General features: G+C 47.5%; 1 protein-coding gene across 8 annotated transcripts in view; it reads left to right on the forward strand.

The window, feature by feature from the left end:
• inpp4b (inositol polyphosphate-4-phosphatase type II B) overlaps nt 1–17,136 on the forward strand; it is a 119,857-nt gene that overhangs the window by 91,417 nt on the left and 11,304 nt on the right. For 7 of the 8 annotated variants that reach the window (XM_035531633.1, XM_035531635.1, XM_035531636.1 and 4 more), the window contains 4 exons: nt 1,992–2,100; nt 8,086–8,269; nt 11,720–12,031; nt 13,453–13,591. In XM_035531633.1, the coding sequence (XP_035387526.1) occupies nt 1,992–2,100; nt 8,086–8,269; nt 11,720–12,031; nt 13,453–13,591 (744 nt within the window). The remainder of the gene's footprint in view (nt 1–1,991; nt 2,101–8,085; nt 8,270–11,719; nt 12,032–13,452; nt 13,592–17,136) is intronic. The other variant, XM_035531634.1, reaches the window with a different exon arrangement.

Consider the following 17,136-nt stretch of genomic DNA (forward strand, 5'->3'; position numbering starts at 1 on the left):
ACACCGGGAAAATCGTCTCCAAATCAGGCCAGGTGTGAGTCGTGCTCCAGCCTGATGGCTGTATTTCACAGCGTGGGGGCGGGGCGTGTCCCCTCTCAGTCAACATTAGAAGAGACGTCGCGTCGTGGAGGTCCATGCCAGACCCGTGGGTACTGAGCTCGCAAGGAGGAGGATCATTAATTAGTGTCCAATGTCTCCTGGAACTGATTTCCTGTTGGGTCCATAGGGAAACTCCACGCATGGCCTTACATACAGCCCTGTGTGTGCGTGTGTGAGCGAGTGTGTGTGAGCGAGAGTGTGAGTGTGTGAGAGTGTGAGTGTGTGAGTGTGTCTGTGTGTCTGCTCTCATTACCCTACAGCCTAGCCATACCAGATCTCACCCTCATGTTTTCCCTGGGTCCTCACTCCTCTCAGTTCTGAAACAGATGATGCTCCAGACATTTTGGCTTTTGGGTCCTTGAATTTAATCAAAAACTTAAAGGGAAAGTGATTCTAATGAAGTCCCAGTCTGCACAGGAACGCGTATAGGGTGTGTAGTAGACCAGACGATCAGAGATGACCAGGATGGCTCTGAGCTGAGTTATGATGTTAGAGGAACAGAATACAGCACGTATTCCCAAAACAGAGAAGCTTTTTGAAGGCCCACTACCTGGCAGGAGCCAACAACACACGGGTCGTGGGTTCAATTCCCAGGTAGCGTTCATCCTGTCAGACTGTATCTGTACGTTGCCCTGGATACGCGTGTCTGCCAAACGCCGAAAATGTAAATTCTTCATCTCTGTCAAAATCAGTTTAGCCAGCTCTTAGAAAAATGACAAAAGTAACCATGATGCTAAACCAACTTAAGGAAAGTACTTAAGGAATCAGCTCAGTAGTCTGGAACTGAAATCCCTCCTCAATGTCAGACGAATCCATTATCTTAGTTACACGTCTACATCACTTAGGACCACGAACCTGAGATGCTCCCAGCAGGGCCTGAAGCTGCTACTGGAGTCTGGCGCTTTATGGCAGCACAGAGGGACTGACCCATTGTGGTCTGCGTGTTCTCATCATCAGCCCATGGTTACCAGTTCGATTTCATGTTGCTCCCTTGTCAGAGCTGCTGTGTTTGTGCTGCTGTAACCACGGTGACACTGGGAGTAGTAAGAACTCCGAGGCTGGCCCTCGGCTACCGGCACATCCATCCCTGGAGGCCGCAGAATGGGCCAGGGCCTCGAGGTTTTTGGCCCAGACGAGGCCTGCTGTAAGCATCGCCAGAGGAAAAGTGGAAACATGGAAAAGTGGAAAAGCAGTTTCAGCACATAGTGGGACGTGAAAACGGGGGATCGTTCCCCACACAGAGTCTTCAGGAGCGGCTCGTGAGAAGGACTAAACATTGAAACTCTCTGTCCAAGCAGGACAACAGACGAAGTCGCCTGGGTTGTGAAATCTGTGTATCATCTCTCTGAACGTTTCATTTTGTTGTTAAGCAACGAGTCTCCACGGGCTTCTTGGCCAACACCATCGAGGTGTTCCAGATTGGCTGCTGGTGTGTGAGGTTTTATTCAGACTAACATGTAATTGATCGCCAGAGTTGACTCTGTTTCCCTGCCACTGAGAAGCTGAGCTGGGCACTCCCATAAACTCCTTTCACTTTTCACTTTTAAATTACGCAGCTCTGGCAAGTCTAGCAGGACACAGAGGAATTATATGAGTGTTTCATATGACAGTGGGGTAGCAGAAAGGGAGCATTTTTTGGCCAAACGCTGACGTAGCAATAGAAGGGGGTGCAGGGATCAGGTCTTCACCTGGAAGTCTGCTTAAGACAGTCATGCAGTTACGATTATTGTTATTCACTAAACACTGACCTGAGACCTGCAGAAGTCACCTGTTCACATTTACCACGGTTACTATGACAACAACAATCGCCTCAAAATGAATCCTTCTTCAGAGCGATGTGACACGTGAGCATGCGGCTCTGTGATGACATGCGTGCGCCGCTCCGCCCGCAGACGCTGTCTATGACGTCATCACGGTGGGAGCTCCAGCTGCGCACCACCAGGGCTTCAAAGGTGGAGGACTGCAGAGACTACTCAGCAGATATGAGGTGGAGAAGAAGAGGTGGGTTGACGTGCACACACACCATCTCATGCGTATAACATTTTACACACGTTGTCATTATAAAATGTTCCTTTTTGTAAAATCCTTTTCCTGGTGTTTGGCCCCTGTAGCGTTTAGGTGTACAACCAAAAACTACAAAAATATTATGTTCAGGTCTATTCTGCTTCCTGCTTCTAAACTGAAAGTGCTTTGAGCTCCGGGCTTTGGAGGATGTTTGGTTTTATTAATGGCAGTGTAGCAGAAGCGCAACCACCCCCACCTGCTACCCCCACCCCCTAAAAAGCAGTCAGAATTTTTTTTTTTTTTATTAAAGGAAAAATGGTTTGAGAAATTGTTCTTTTTCCTCCACGCAGCTTTTTAAATTCCAAAGGACATTTGCGTTCTGCAGCCAAACTCCTCCTGTCGAGCCTGAATGAAATTTGGACGTGGAGTCAGAAAATCACAATTACTGTAGTCACAGTAATATTTCTCAGAAGAACTGTTTGTTTGCTCACAATCAGTTCGACACATTCCCATTTTGGGGGCCTCTTTGTCAGCCACCGAGTAATCCGAACACGGAGGTGGCGTTCGCTTTGATGCACCCTAACCGCTCACATTTACAACCATAATCTCTGCCTTTCTCTGTCACATTTATAGTATTTTATTAATGTGTCATTTCTAAACCCGTCAGCTCATCCTGTCACACGTCACCGACACACATTTTTGTTGAAGCCCTGCGGTTTCAGAGATCCCAGGTAAGTGGGGCAGGTTTTCCGTACACTCCGTCGTCTCCTGGAAAATACTCGTAGGGCAACATTTCTCCGTAGGAAGTGTCGGGAAACGTGCCGACTTCACATCGGGGCGAAACTCGGGCTGGGCTGGCCCAACCGTTACGACATTCGTCTTCATTACGGAGAGTAATTGGTGTTTGCTTTAGTAACACAGAGCAGCAGAGCATACAGGCCTCATGCGCAGTTGCCATGGCAGTACTGAGGCTTAGTGTCTGATTAGGAGGAGAGTCTGGGTGTCTCCACTCCAGATATCCAGCCTGGACTTGGAGAGTGGTACTTCTCTCCCTCTCTCCTTCCCCCTCTACAGTCTGCCATCTTCAGCAGCTGTCTCCGTGTGAAACCATCTTCAGCATGCTGGAGTCTCTATTGACATGCTGGGTGTTTCTGATTGAATCACCTACTCTGTGATTCAGTTACTGATTCCTACCTGCCACGGTCTCTCTCCTTCACTTTTGTCCAAGACAAAAAGACGACGTCTAATTAGACATTTCCCATCTCACTGCCTGGCCCTCTTCAACCAGCAGGAACTAGCAGGAACGTCACTGGACTGGAGGCATCTTTTGCTAGCAGTGTTGAACCTTGAGCAACATACTATTTGGTTTTTGTCATTCACGTTGTAAACACTCATGATGGAAGGTTTGCAGATAATATCTAAATGTCCTGGACTTGTCTTCACAGCTCTGCTTGGCTCCATCTTGCTCTGCGGGTTGCTAAGGGAAACCATGTTGTTGGATTACTGTGGTCTGATGTTCACATCCTGATTTTTTAATAGACTGTTGTTGGGCCGTAATATCCAATCAGATGGATTATTCATCCAGAATTATGTTCCACGCCTCTGTGCTGGGCTCAGTTGGCCTGGAGCTGCTGCCTTTGAAGTCATGGGAATGGATATCAGAATAAAGGTGGTGAGAAGCCAACCAGGACCAAACTGCACGTGATTCAGTCTGTTCCCATTCACACCTGAGTAAACGTTTCTGCTAGTGAAATCCGAGATGGAGAGTCCTGCAGTGTGGACGCAACCCTGTTCCTAGACAGCACTACCTGTAGCACTGCACTAGGAGGAAGTGACACTACCAAACTGCTGGCGTAAAACTGGAAGACATTAAGGACTTTTTCTTCCTAAACTGTTCCATTTCTTTTACAGTCTATTGGTAAAATTCACTCATTATAACTCAAGCCAAGTGCAATTACCCAAAAGTTTCTACAATAACACACAGAAAAACCTTCATCCAAGAAATTTAAACTCCTTAACATTACTTTGTGTCTGAGACCATGGACAGCAGGTTTGTAAGAAGATGACCAGACAGTGGCGTCAGCCACTGATACGACTGAGTCTGTGTTTTTCAGGTGCACTGGAGTGAATTCAATTTCACTGAGAGACAGATTACACCACAGGCTAATCCGGCCCAGATATGGACGGTGTTTTTGTTTCGTATTTGACTTAGTTAATGACTCACCATAGCTTAAAGTTCCCAATTTTCTGCTTCATTAGCCAAGAAAGCTTCAAACTCTTTACTGAATTCAAAGAGAGTTTTGGCCAGAAATCAGATCCATGTATGGTGGACTGCTCTGTGCAGGCGAGTGTGCGTGTGTATGTGTGTGTGTGATTTTAATGGACTTGCTTAGTTGTTTGACCTGACAGTGGTTGACCTGTTTCTTTCTGAAGAAAAGAGAGAGTGTTGCTCAACTGTTCTCTCTACTTTGACTGTATTGTGTATCTAAGAACTGACCTGAGATCATCTATGACTGTATTGTGTAGCTCTCCTCTCCCCTGTACTCTGTAAGAACTGACCTCAGACCATCTATGACTGTATTGTGTATCTAGTCCCTGTGCTCTGTACTCTGTAAGAACTGACCTGAGATCATCTATGACTGTATTGTGTATCTAGCCCCTGTGCTCTGTACTCTGTAAGAACTGACCTGAGACCATCTCTCCAAACACATAATTCTCTCTGGTGAAAATGTCTTAATTATAATGTATACTTTATAATGTACCTGGATTCATTATCTTAATTAGAATATAATAATTCATTTAATTAATCCAGATGTTTATTTCAATGCAGTAAGAGAGATTTCATTTGTATACATTCCATAAATGTCTAGAATTAGGTTGAATAATTTTATTATAATTTTTGTGATAGAAAAATACTAGTTTTATTGCCTAATGCAAACATTTAAGATGTTTTTTACTTGCTAAATTTTTTTTTTTGCAGTGTAAACACACACAAACACACATCTGTACACACATATAAACATCTGTGCACACCTACACACACACACATCCATACATGCATACGCACACATCCTTACACACACATACACACTCTCCCCAGTTCTCTTTATCTGTCTTTAATTGAAGCAGGCAGGCACGGATGCCTGAACTGAACTAATGCGTCTTTTACCAGCTGTCTGACTCATTAGGCACTCGACACACCGTGATAAGTGTCTCTGTCACACGCCAAATAGACCACACAAACTTTAGCAGAAGTTGCATATGGAAGGGTGAGCACGTGTGTGTGTGAGTGTGTGTGTGTATGTGTGTGTGAGTGAGTGTGTGAGTGAGTGTGTGTGAGTGAATGTGTGTGTGTGTGTGTGTGTGTGTGTGTGTGTGTGAGTGTGTGTGTGTGTGTGTGTGTGTGTATGTGTGTGTGTGTATGTGTGTGTGAGTGAGTGTGTGAGTGAGTGTGTGAGTGTGTGTGTGTGAGTGAATGTGTGTGTGTGTGTGTGTGTGTATGTGTGTGTGAGTGAGTGTGTGTGTGAGTGTGTGAGTGTGTGTGTGTGAGTGAATGTGTGTGTGTGTGTGTGTGTGTGTGTGTGTGTGTGTGTGTGTGTGTGTGTGAGTGTGTGTGTGTGTGTGCGCACATGTCTGGGTTTATATGTGTGTGGTTGTGTGTAGTTTACAGTCCTCCAAGGTCTCTTGAGTTTTTTGCATATATATTTATATTTATATGCATGTCTCTATCTCTGTCTGTCCTTTCACCACGTACAGCCTCCATGTTTCTCCGCTGGACTCCGCCAGGTCCTGCAGTGTGACTGGCAGACAGGTTGTGCAGACGTTGCTGTAAGCTTTGGGACCACTGTGTCATCACTGCAGTAGGGAGAGACTTAAAGCGCCATAGTGGAGCAGCGATTATGCCCCCTGCTGCTCTCTGCTGGACGTCAGAGTTTCTCTCCTCTCCTCTGTTAATTAGAAGTACGGGGGGTGTGAGTGTAATTACCCTCAGCCTCTCTCTCACTCATCCCTGCAGCTAGCACTCACCTTTCAGCCGTTGCTGCTCAGACAACCGCGAACGGACAGCAGTGTGCTGGTAGAATCCTTCCCAGAAGGAAGTGCTGATTTACTGGGATGCCCTCCCGCCTCCCTCATGTCCTGTGTCTTCACAGCGGGGCCCTGCTGACAGCTTTCTCTGCTGTGGACCCAGATGTTATATGTCCACTCTGCCATTAGCCCTCATCACCATCTCTCAGGTTCTCCCCTCCAACTCAGCCACAGCCCACTGAGACCCTTCATTAAGGCCGCCCAATGCCGTTTGTGTCCAGCAGGTGGTGCTATTGCTCTGAACCTCATCTGCTGGGAGTGGAAGAAGAGAGGTGTTAGCAGCTAATGAAAACACAGCTGTTTACTGGCAGTGATGTTTTCCATTTGAGAGCCGTTTCCCAGCTTGTCAAGACCTTCCTTCCTACACTGATGAATTCTTGGCTGAACTTCTTGTCCTGTTTTTGTCATTTGATTCCAAGGTTGGAACAAGGCACGTTGTACTGTGTAACATTATTGTATTATTATAGGTACATTGCTGATTAATTGTCAGCTGTCAAAGGTTATAGATCTTTTATAATGCTTTCATGCCTTAACGTTTCTCTGTTAAATCGAGGCCTTGTGTAACTGCCAGGCGTTGTGGGGCTGATTTCTCTAGCCTGTCCCTCACCCGCTCTGATCCACAGTCACTAGAAATTCTTTATAATTTTGTGTCCTGGCTCAGCAGGCTACCAGGCTGACCCCAGACCAGTCAAACTGAAGGTGTAACCCGCGCTTGCAGCAGTGTAGCCTGAGGCCACGCCGGGTTGTGCGGGTTGTGCGGGTGTGCAGATGGCATCCCTGTTTGACAGTGCTGATCACTGCTATCGGAGACAGCCTGCAGGGGTGCCGATGTCTCGCTGTGTCCCGCCTGAGGACGGAGCTTCAGGCTTGCGGCCTACATAGAGCGACTCTACACAACTTTACTTCCTATTACAAAGCACAGCTTCCTTCCAGAGAAGTGTTTTTAGTTACACTGTTTAAGATTAGGATCTAATCTGAACAGGCAGGGTTTGGATCGGCGTAGCTAATCGGGGTCTGGGGACAGCAGACGTGGCAGAGCCTGTGATGGTACATTTTAGTCACGTGAGCCACTTGTTGCCGGGGGAAAGGCAGAGGAGGTGTGGCCTGAATTAATGTATGCAGACATGCCCAGAGCGTCCTAGTGCCTCAGTGGCAGAGATCGCTCTCCCTCTATAGCACTGGTGGGGGGTTTTGTCAGCACTTGCAGGAAAACTACTTTTACATTTTCAGTCGATGGGTTCAGGCCAGTGTGACGAGTGTCAGCGCAGAGACAGGCCTGGTCACTCTAACCAGGTACTCGACTCCGCCCAACTCCCGCTATACCTGAGTCTTAACTCTGCCCCCTAACAGGTGACGCCTGCCGCTGCTAATCAGTGGGGAGGAGTAACAGTCCAGTGGCATAATTAGGGGCAACTCCACCCTCACACTCTTTCATCCAACACACATTGAGCCCATCACAGCTCAGGACGTCTGGGAATGAGAGGAAAACCTGCTGCATGTGAAGGTCATCTCCATGTCACGCATGAATCTATTATGTAGCTCGTTATTGATTAGCTGGGGAACGAGCTGGTGCAGAATGTCAGCAGTATTGATCTGATCAGATTATAGCAGTTTTAAAGTCCCAGTGTCTGTATCGATTCCACTCTGTCCTCGGTAGGTCAGCTAAAGTCTAACACGGACCCTTGTTTGTTTGTTTGTTTGTTTGTTTGTTTGTTTGTCTTGTCCACGCCTGAAGTCAGCATGTCTTCACCTGCCACAATATAACGGCACGTGCGAGCTCTTTGCCTCACGTTCTGCTCTGAGTTCAATATCTGAGGGGTTTTAATGGTTTGAGGTCCTCCAGCGCATGCTCCCTGCTCATCTCCTGTGTGTTCCTTCTCTCTCGCTCTTCCAAAGCTACAGCACGGCGTACCAGTGCATCTACTACCCCCCTGAGCACACAGCCAAGGCCAGGGACATCCTGAGTACCGTGTCCCAGCTGCAGCCTCTCATCGGCGGCCTGGCTGACCACCTGCTCCTCACGGCCCAGCAACACTCCGCCCACGGCCTGCGCGATGCACTCAAGAGCCTGGCGTTAAAGGTGAGGGACTAGCGCAGACACGCTGTATCCGTACAACAGTGTGTAACGCTGATGCCTGGCGGAAGGCCATGTATTACATCATTCTGACAAATATCATGACAGTAATCGTCATGACTGTTTTGACAGCTGAGATGACAGCAGCATGATTTCAGTGGTACAGTGAAAGACTGAAGCACAGAGACAGCCATCCATTGATGTCCAGCGTTCCATGTCCAGCATTGCACAGGTGTGCCTGCAAACCTGTGGACTGGGTCTTCCTGTAAACAGTCATGAAGGTTCTAGACTGAGTTAAAGTCAGAAAGTGTGGAGCTAGCTAAGCTCTCATTGGCCAAGCTCGTAAGTGACACAGCGATATGTCGTTTCCATTGGTCAGCGCCATGACCGACACATTGACGTTCCGTTTGCACACGCCAGCATCTTCCTCATGTCTGGAGGAAGACTAGTGGGGCGTCCACACAGGCCGTCGGCATGCCGCGCTCTCATGCCAAAAACCAACAAAGGCTGGGCACATGGGGTTGCCAGATTGTAGGCTTTGGTGTTTTATCAGTGTAATTAATGAGTTACATCTGGTGCTGTCAGTGTGCAATCTGCCACACCGAGATTGTTTTTGCCACGGTGGAGTAGCAGCCAATCAGCTGCCTTAATTGGTACATTCTCTGTGTCAGTGTTGCTGTGTGCCTTGATTAGAGATGGGAGCACACGCAGACACATCGCCAGGCAGCAGGCCTGATTGAAACCTCACAGAGAGTGCGTGTGTGTGTGTGTGTGTGTGTGTGTGTGTGTGAGAGGGAGAGTTTGAGAGTCAGAAGTAGAGAGTGAAGGACAACGAAAGATTGAAGATTTGATTGTGCATTCGTGTTACCAAAAAAAGACCCTCTTACCAGAATGTGTGTGTGTGCCTTCTGACCATTCTGTCTGAAGGAGAAGGGCGCAGCATCGATCGCTAAACCTGTGTACAGGGTATATGCAAGAACACACACACACACACCGTTGTCCTCCTATCCCAGGGGCTCCTCTGTCACTAGAGATGAGCTCTAGGACGTGAAGTGTGTGTTACCCACGGCCGACGTGGGTAGCCAGTCCAGGTAGAGGGACTGAGGTCAGCTCTGTCTCGGGAATCTTTCCAACACCACACAAGGACACGGTCACGCATTACAGACAGCAGTGTCGAGCTCCAGACGGGCATGAGCACATCACAGACCTCCATTCCGATTGGCCTTTAATTCGGGTACATGTTCTGCAGTTAAACTCATTAAACGTGATACGGAGACAACCAGAGCAGAATGCCAGCTGGCAGAGGACTCAGGTCTCTGTTTAAAAGGCATCGGCTGAGAATCAGTCCTAATGGAGGCAGAACACTTGGGATGTCTCTTCACTCAGGGGCCTGACACTGATCCCTTCCAGAACCTTCCATACACAGTGTGAGACTTGGCAAGTTCACAAGGCAGTAGAGGACAGCAGAAGACATGGGTGATGTGTCCACCGCCTGCAATGTCCTGTCCCGCAAATCTGGGCCGGGCTGCTGGTCTCTGCTGTCAGATTGGACTGTCTGGGTACGCTTATCTCAGTGCTTTGATGGGAATGCAAGAAAACACACACACACACACACACACACACACACACACACACAGAGTAAGGCAGTATCAGTACTGCAGGAACAGTCAGCAGTACAGTGAGGGTTCAAACTGGAACAGCTTATGTCTAAAATTCAAGATTCAAAGTAGCTTTATTGTCATGACAGTTATGAAAACAATATTGCCAAAGCATTACAGCAAGAAAAATGAACAACAAAAAATGACAAAAAGCAACACTAATTACAAAATAGGTATCAACAGTAGTGAATAAAAATAATTGGAAATAAATGTTTTCACAACATTTACAAAAAGATATTTATAAAATCTATCCATATACTTGTACTTGTGTATCGTATGTACGTGTGTGTGTGTGTGTGTGTGTGTATATATATATAAAATATTATTATATTATATCCCTGAATGATCCGTCATGTCTCCAGACCTGTGAGTGTTTCATAGTTTGATCAGCTGTTTAAATCTGTCTGTGAGATATTCTCTAGTTGTTCTGAGGGTCTGACAGTAAAGGAGGCAGTGCAGGTGTATCAGCCCTGACAGTCATTCTAAAACCCCACCAGATGGAGTGTGTGCAGTATGTGTCTCCTGTGTGCTGGACTCTAGTGAAGGATCGGGACACCCAGCACCAGGCGGCGGGTGACTACAGCCAGTGGGATCAGTTTGTGTTATGTGGGAAGAGGCAGCGGCACGACCGCTCCACAGAGGACTGCGCTCCAGAAGACTACTTCCCTAGTTGTATTCCAAATGTCTCCATGGAGTTTAGCTGCCATGTTTGTAGTTTGAAGTCATTTACTAAATTGACATTCCATGAAAATGTGAAGGCAGAGAATCGGACCCCAAGTGTCTTTATGTCTCCTGTCATTGTGGTGTTTTCATATAAGCTCAAGTGTTCATTCCACTTACTAACCAGTCTAGTGGGTAAAAGGCAGTTAGTGATCAGCGCCTTGGCAGAGCTCTCAATCGATGGTCTAATGAGAGTGTGTGTCCGCCTGCCTGAGGTGCACGTTGCTCTAAATGTGTCCTGTTTTCTCCCTTTTTCTGTGTGTGTGCGCGTGTGTGTGCGCGCGTGCGTGCGTGCGTGCGTGTGTGTGTGTGAGTGTGTGTGTGTGTGTTTTCCCTCTGATTGGAGAGGTATAATGTAGTGAGTGTCACACCCTCTGGTTCTGTTTGATTCATGCAGCTTTGTTCGTAGATCTGTGTAGTAGATTTACATCTTGGTAGGACTTACTCAGGACTTTCTCGGCTCTTCTGGAGGGTTCTTGTCACGTTCTCCGCGGGGTAGGAGACTCCCTCCCTGTCTTTATCCCATCAGTCTCCTTCCTTTCACCTCTAACCATCTTCATCACCCTCAGTTTCTCTTTCCTGCTCTCTCTCTTTGTCTTGGTGCCCTCTGCTGTCTCTTCTCTATTCGCCTCTCTCTCTCCCTCCCTCCCTCTCTCCCTCCCCCCCTCTCTCTCTTTCTCTCTCTCCCTCCCTCTCTGTGTGTGTGTGTGTTTGTGAAGTTTCTTTAAGGGGTCCTGAGTGGGCTCTTTCACTCACACTACAAGGGAAGCCATCTCACGTTAAAGAGATGCAGGCGAAAATATTGTTCTACCAGAGGCATGCTAATCAAATTTGTCCCTCTCTCTCCCTCTCCCTCTCTCTCTCTCTCTCTCTCTCTCCCTCTCCCTCTCTCTCTTTCTTTCTCTCTCTCTCTCTCTCTCTCTCTCTCTCTCTCCCTCTCCCTCTCTTTCTTTCTCTCTCTCTCTCTCTCTCTCTCTCTCTCCCTCTCTCTCTCCCTCTCTCTCTCTCTCTCTCTCTCTCTCTCTCTCTCTCTCTCTCTCTCTCTCTCTCTCTCTCTCTCTCTCTCTCTCTCCTCCAGACAGAGCAGTTTGTTCATGCTCTGAAGGATGAGTTGGTTAAGAGTGCTCTCCTGGCGCTCCACGCCGCTCGACCCGGCTACGTGAGCAAGAGCCACACCTCTTGCCCCGCCATGGTCGACTCGACCCCGAGCCCGGCTGCGACCCCTGCCGTGACCCCGGCGGTGACCCCGGCCCCGGCCGAGAGCCTAAACCAGAGTCCGGAGTCAGACACGGCCGTGTGCAACAGCGTGTCCGCCTCTCCCGGAACGGAAGGTGGATCTGTTAAACATCAGGACATCCCTCACCACACAGAGTACGACGAGGAGGAATGGGCAAGTTACTCCTCCTTTCACTCTCCGCCACTCACTGTCCTCCACTCACTCCTCCACTCACTCTCACACACTCTCCTCCCCTCTCTGAGAGTAGAGCACTCTTTTACAGGATGGAGGGATGAGAGGATTTGCTTGATTGGGGAGGTTTTTGTGCGCTGTACATTTCAGGAAGACAAGTAAATGACCCCTTTGATTTTCTAAAGTTTCCCAGCAGAGGTTCAGCCTGGAGTTGGTCTCCATGGTGGCAGGAGGTTGTGCAGGGATGCGTGCACCCAGTGGCCCTGAAAAAGAGTCATTAAATACCCACAAGCACCACCGCCACACACATTGCGGGAAGTCTGGACACCATTCTGTGTGGCATCAGCGAGCATCAAGAGAAAGAGACAGACACACACAGAGAGAGAGAGAGAGAGAGAGAGAGAGAGAGAGAGAGAGAGAGAGAGGGAAGGAGGGAGGCTTGGCAGTGCTTTCACCTGTGCTGGGTCACAGACAAGTGGCATCTAACACCACTAATTGCATTCTCCAGTGTGTGTGTGTGTGTGTTCTTGTTTGCAAGCCCATCAGTGTCGTAGCTATAGCTAACAGCAGGGGGTTAGTACCAAAGATAGGACAACAATCTCTAATCAATGCTGAAATGGCTTTGTGTGCTCTGAGTGCTGTTCAGATGAAAAGAAAAAAAACGCAAAAGAACACGGAAGGGTGATGAAGGAAGATCCCACCACTCCAGTTATCGCCATGAGAAGCCCAGCTACTACTGCAGCACAAAGACAGGCTGCACGGGCCGCCGTAGGTGCTACTAGACAGAACAGAAGGTCCCTGGGCCGTGGCCACAGGAGACATACCGGGGCTGGGACATGGAGACAGGAAAAGCCAGAGGCCAAATGACCTACAGTGAGCATCCGTGAAGGAACACGGCTAAAGGACACTTTGGGCAACCCTCCTGTCTCACGTGGGCCCACGGGAGATATTGTGGTTGCACTTTTATCACGGTGGTACCTTTTATGCACTAATTCCTCACCATTTCCCACCAGCCATGTACTGTCTCGTATAGCAACGTTAGGAGGTCTAGATGAAAATAAATAAATCATGGATTTTTGTAGTTAATAATTAGTTCCAGGATTTAATGTCACTTATCCAAGTATTAGGTCTGTAGTAAAGGCAAAGATGTCACTGCTTTATTTCGTAGTGTGGGTCTGTTTCCAGAGAGATTCCATATGTGGAGAGACTCTGAGAAATCCAAACATAGTCCAGGAATAAACGCTGGTTCAGGCGGTTTTGTCCCTTGTCCCAGTGTCATGGGCCTGGTCTTTTAAGAAATCCCATTCTAATTCAAAATGATGCACTTCTGGAAGCTCGGGCGTGTATACTGACATTCCTCTGTAGGGTCCGTTGGTTTGTGACTCTGGTTTTGGCCTCTGCAGGACAGGGTGTGGGCCAGCGTGGCCAAGAACCTGAATAGGGTGATGGATGTAGTGGACCAGCTACGCAGGCAGGACAACACCACCCAACGTCCTGCTGTGGAACAGACCCTGGCTGATGTCATCACCTCCCACAGTCCTGGTGAGAGCTGCTTCACACCTCTGCTCCTCACATCACTCCTCACACTGTGGCTTTATACAAACACCACACCTTCTGGAGATGTTCTTCTGGACCAGAACTTGGCGCAGGCTGCCAGTGCGCCCCGCTGGTCTTACGTGTCCGGGTCCTGCGGTACGTGATTCCGGATCTTCCACCCTGTCTCATTCGTTTATTCATGACAGCATTCACGTGGCAGGGCCAAGTCTGTCACCCTGTGTCTGCTCGTGAGCGCTCACTGTACGATGGCTGTGAGCAGACAGCCTCAGACAGGGCAACGGGAAAAACTAAACATGCAAATCTTGCAGTCTCTGTGCTGGACAGCATACACACACTGCATGCAGGTTCAGACAGCAGAAGAATGCCAACACTCGTGCACACACACACACACACACACACACACACACACACACACACACCTATTGTCTGGTAAATGACACTGTGCGTTTGTGGAAAAAAACAAAAACAAAATCCACTGGAAAATTGAACGATGATGGTGATGACACCTTCATCTTTTATCTCAGGTTGGATACGTCAAACCCGGTGGTAATTGTCATTAACCAGTCCACATTCTGAATAGCCACATAGCACATGATTCACACACACACACACACACACACACACACACTCTGTCGAACAGTGAAATAAGACAGCAGGTTTAACAGTGCCATGTGGGGGTGAGGCCGTGCAGAGGATTTAGTGATGCCTGATGACATTAGCTGTCAGCATGGCAGGAATGTAATTCAGGGAGTGAAAACTGACCACCTGTACTCCTGCAGCAAGCTTCCCATCAAGTGCCATCACACAAACGCTCTTCCTCGCATCCTTGAAGCAGTGCTGCCACCTAGTGGGTACTGGTTGTCCTCAGAACAAATGATCAACAGGATGTTATTGTCAGTATACACTGGCTATCTGCATAAACTCTCCCATTACTTCATCGTCCCATAAAAAGACATTTGAACATATTTTTAAAAAGCTCCCAAAGGGTGAGATTTCTGTGTAAAATATCAGAAATATCTAATTTTATAAAATTTTTTTTCCTTCTTCTTCTTTTTTTTGGCTAATTACATTTTCTGACCATAGTGGTGAATTTTTGGATAGTACGTCAACATCAAGCATCAGAGATGCTGCTGACGCTACTACTCGCGCTACATTGTCGGCTCAGGTAGGGGACGAACGTACTGCTGGTGCATTCAAACAGGACACCTGTGGCACCATTGACGTGACGGGTAGGCGACGGCTCTTCAGGCTGACGTTGGTGCTACTGGTGAGTTCACAACAGTGGTGAGCACCCTACAGCAGCGAGAGCACAAGGACTGTCCAGGGTGTGGAACAGAAAATAAACAATACCCCGACAGGCCGGGGAATTCAAAAACACTGCAGCGGAAAAACAAGGGTCTGGAAAACAGATGGAGAAGAGACAATGTTGGGTTGGTTGTACATACAGGGAGGGACACACCCCCAGATTTCACTTGTAATGAAGCCGAGTGAGGAAGCACATCTGTGGAGGTACGGACGCCACTCCGGAAGGCTCCGGAAGCAGGATTTGACGCCCGAGCACCAACACAGTTCATGTAAGACACAGTAAAGGACATGAACGATAAAGACATGGACACCTGTGGCTGTCGCAGTCTCTAGCTGCAGTAGTGCTCAGTGGTCAAGAGACTGGACTTGTCATCAGAAGGTTGCTGGTTCAAGTCCTACCACTGCCAAGTTGCCACTGTTGGGCCCCTGAGCAAGACCCTTAACCCTCAATTACTCAAATTGTACTAATTGTAAGTGGCTTTGGCTAAATGTGTCAGATAAATATAAATCATTATTACTACTGTTTCTTATACTAATGGGAACACAGCAACCGGATACATTTTGTTATTACTGTGCAAGATTTTGGCGACACACTTGGGAGGGTTGCGATGAGCAGTGGTATAGCACTAGTCTTACATAGGTACATTTTTATATACACACTTTTTCTTTTACATTTTTTCATTTACTATTCATTTAATTACATTAACCACTATGAAATAAACTCCTTAAAACGTGTTCATCAGTTCTACTGTGCCCGCTGATCTCTGGGTAAACGATGAGTGCAGCTCTGAAGGTTAGCAGAGATCACAGCAGACAGGGGCACCCTGCTGCTGGGCTGTGGCGTCACAGTGATGTCATCGCCTCTCGCACACAGCCCCGTGCTCTGGTTCACGGTGTGTAACGCTGTGAATGTAGGACGAACATCCTGAGAGGCTCATTTTCTGTGTAACTGAATACGAGCAGACATGATTAGATCTCGCGTCTGTAAGGAAATACTACACGTTTTAAAGACGGACCCAACTACCAAACGTTCCAGCATGCACAGTCACAGTAACAGTAGATCCTACTGCTACACTTTTAGGTGGAGACATACCGGACTACTGAAAACAGGGAATCTGGGTAACATCAGGGACAGACGAGAAAGAAAGAGAAAGCAACAGAGCTCCACACCTACTGAGTACACAACTTTTCATGAGGAACACACAAACCACTGTCCAATTGTCTGATATGTGCCCAGTGCATTACTCCTAAGCCTTACGTACACAGCAAAGGAACACAGAACAGAGGTCAGAGAGCACTAATGAACTATAGAGCAAAAGGGAGTGTGATACTTATCCACAGATACATCTCCTTTAATGCCTCAGACATCCTTGCAGATTGTATACCACATATTTTCTGGTGACAGGAAGGTTGGCTAATATTCACATTGGTCTTGGCCAGTTCCTGAAGCGTCTGTCATCGCTGTCTGATCGTAACTCACGTTTGTGGTTATAGGGGTTGGAGCTGCACCATCCAATCAACAACAAGGTGGTATTTTGTTCTCTGCTGTTCATCAGATCTTTTTTCCCATAATTATTAACAGACTGTAACTCTTGCTCAGTGCTCTGACATCACTCTCCGCTTACGAGGGCTCGAACACATGGACATGACATGACATGACCCCACACCTCACTCAATAAACACAATAAACACCTCACGTCCCCTGGAGATTAAACACCACATCACTTTATTCTTCACTCTTCACTATTCAGTCATCTGTTGGAGTTCTTTAAAGCCTGTACAAGAGGACAGATAACATCCTACTCTTCATATGTAAAGAAGATTATTTGTAATCTCTGTCAGATGTGTCAGATCGTATCTCCAGGCGTGACTGCTAGTATGTGAACTCCACCTGACCTGTTGAAATAGTGTCTTCTTCTCCCACTGGAATGTGATTATCTTATTCACCACTACTGAGCAACTGTGGCCCACAGTAAAACTAGCACATTACAGGCAGGAGACGGGGCCCATCATCTCCAGTCACTTCTCATCACCTTAGAAACAGGACACAGTTGCGTCGCCCATGACTGCACATAACTCACTAAAGCATCTGAATTTTATTCAGTTCTTTACACCTTAGCTGCTGCTTTTTTACAGACTCATCTGTAGCTCAGGCTGTGAAGTACTTTGATAACTTTATTCTTTAAAAGTATTTAAAAAGGACTCAAGCGAACTTGTGCCCTTAC

The sequence above is a fragment of the Electrophorus electricus genome, chromosome 11 (assembly GCF_013358815.1).
Source record: "Electrophorus electricus isolate fEleEle1 chromosome 11, fEleEle1.pri, whole genome shotgun sequence".
NCBI classification, from domain to species: domain Eukaryota; kingdom Metazoa; phylum Chordata; class Actinopteri; order Gymnotiformes; family Gymnotidae; genus Electrophorus; species Electrophorus electricus.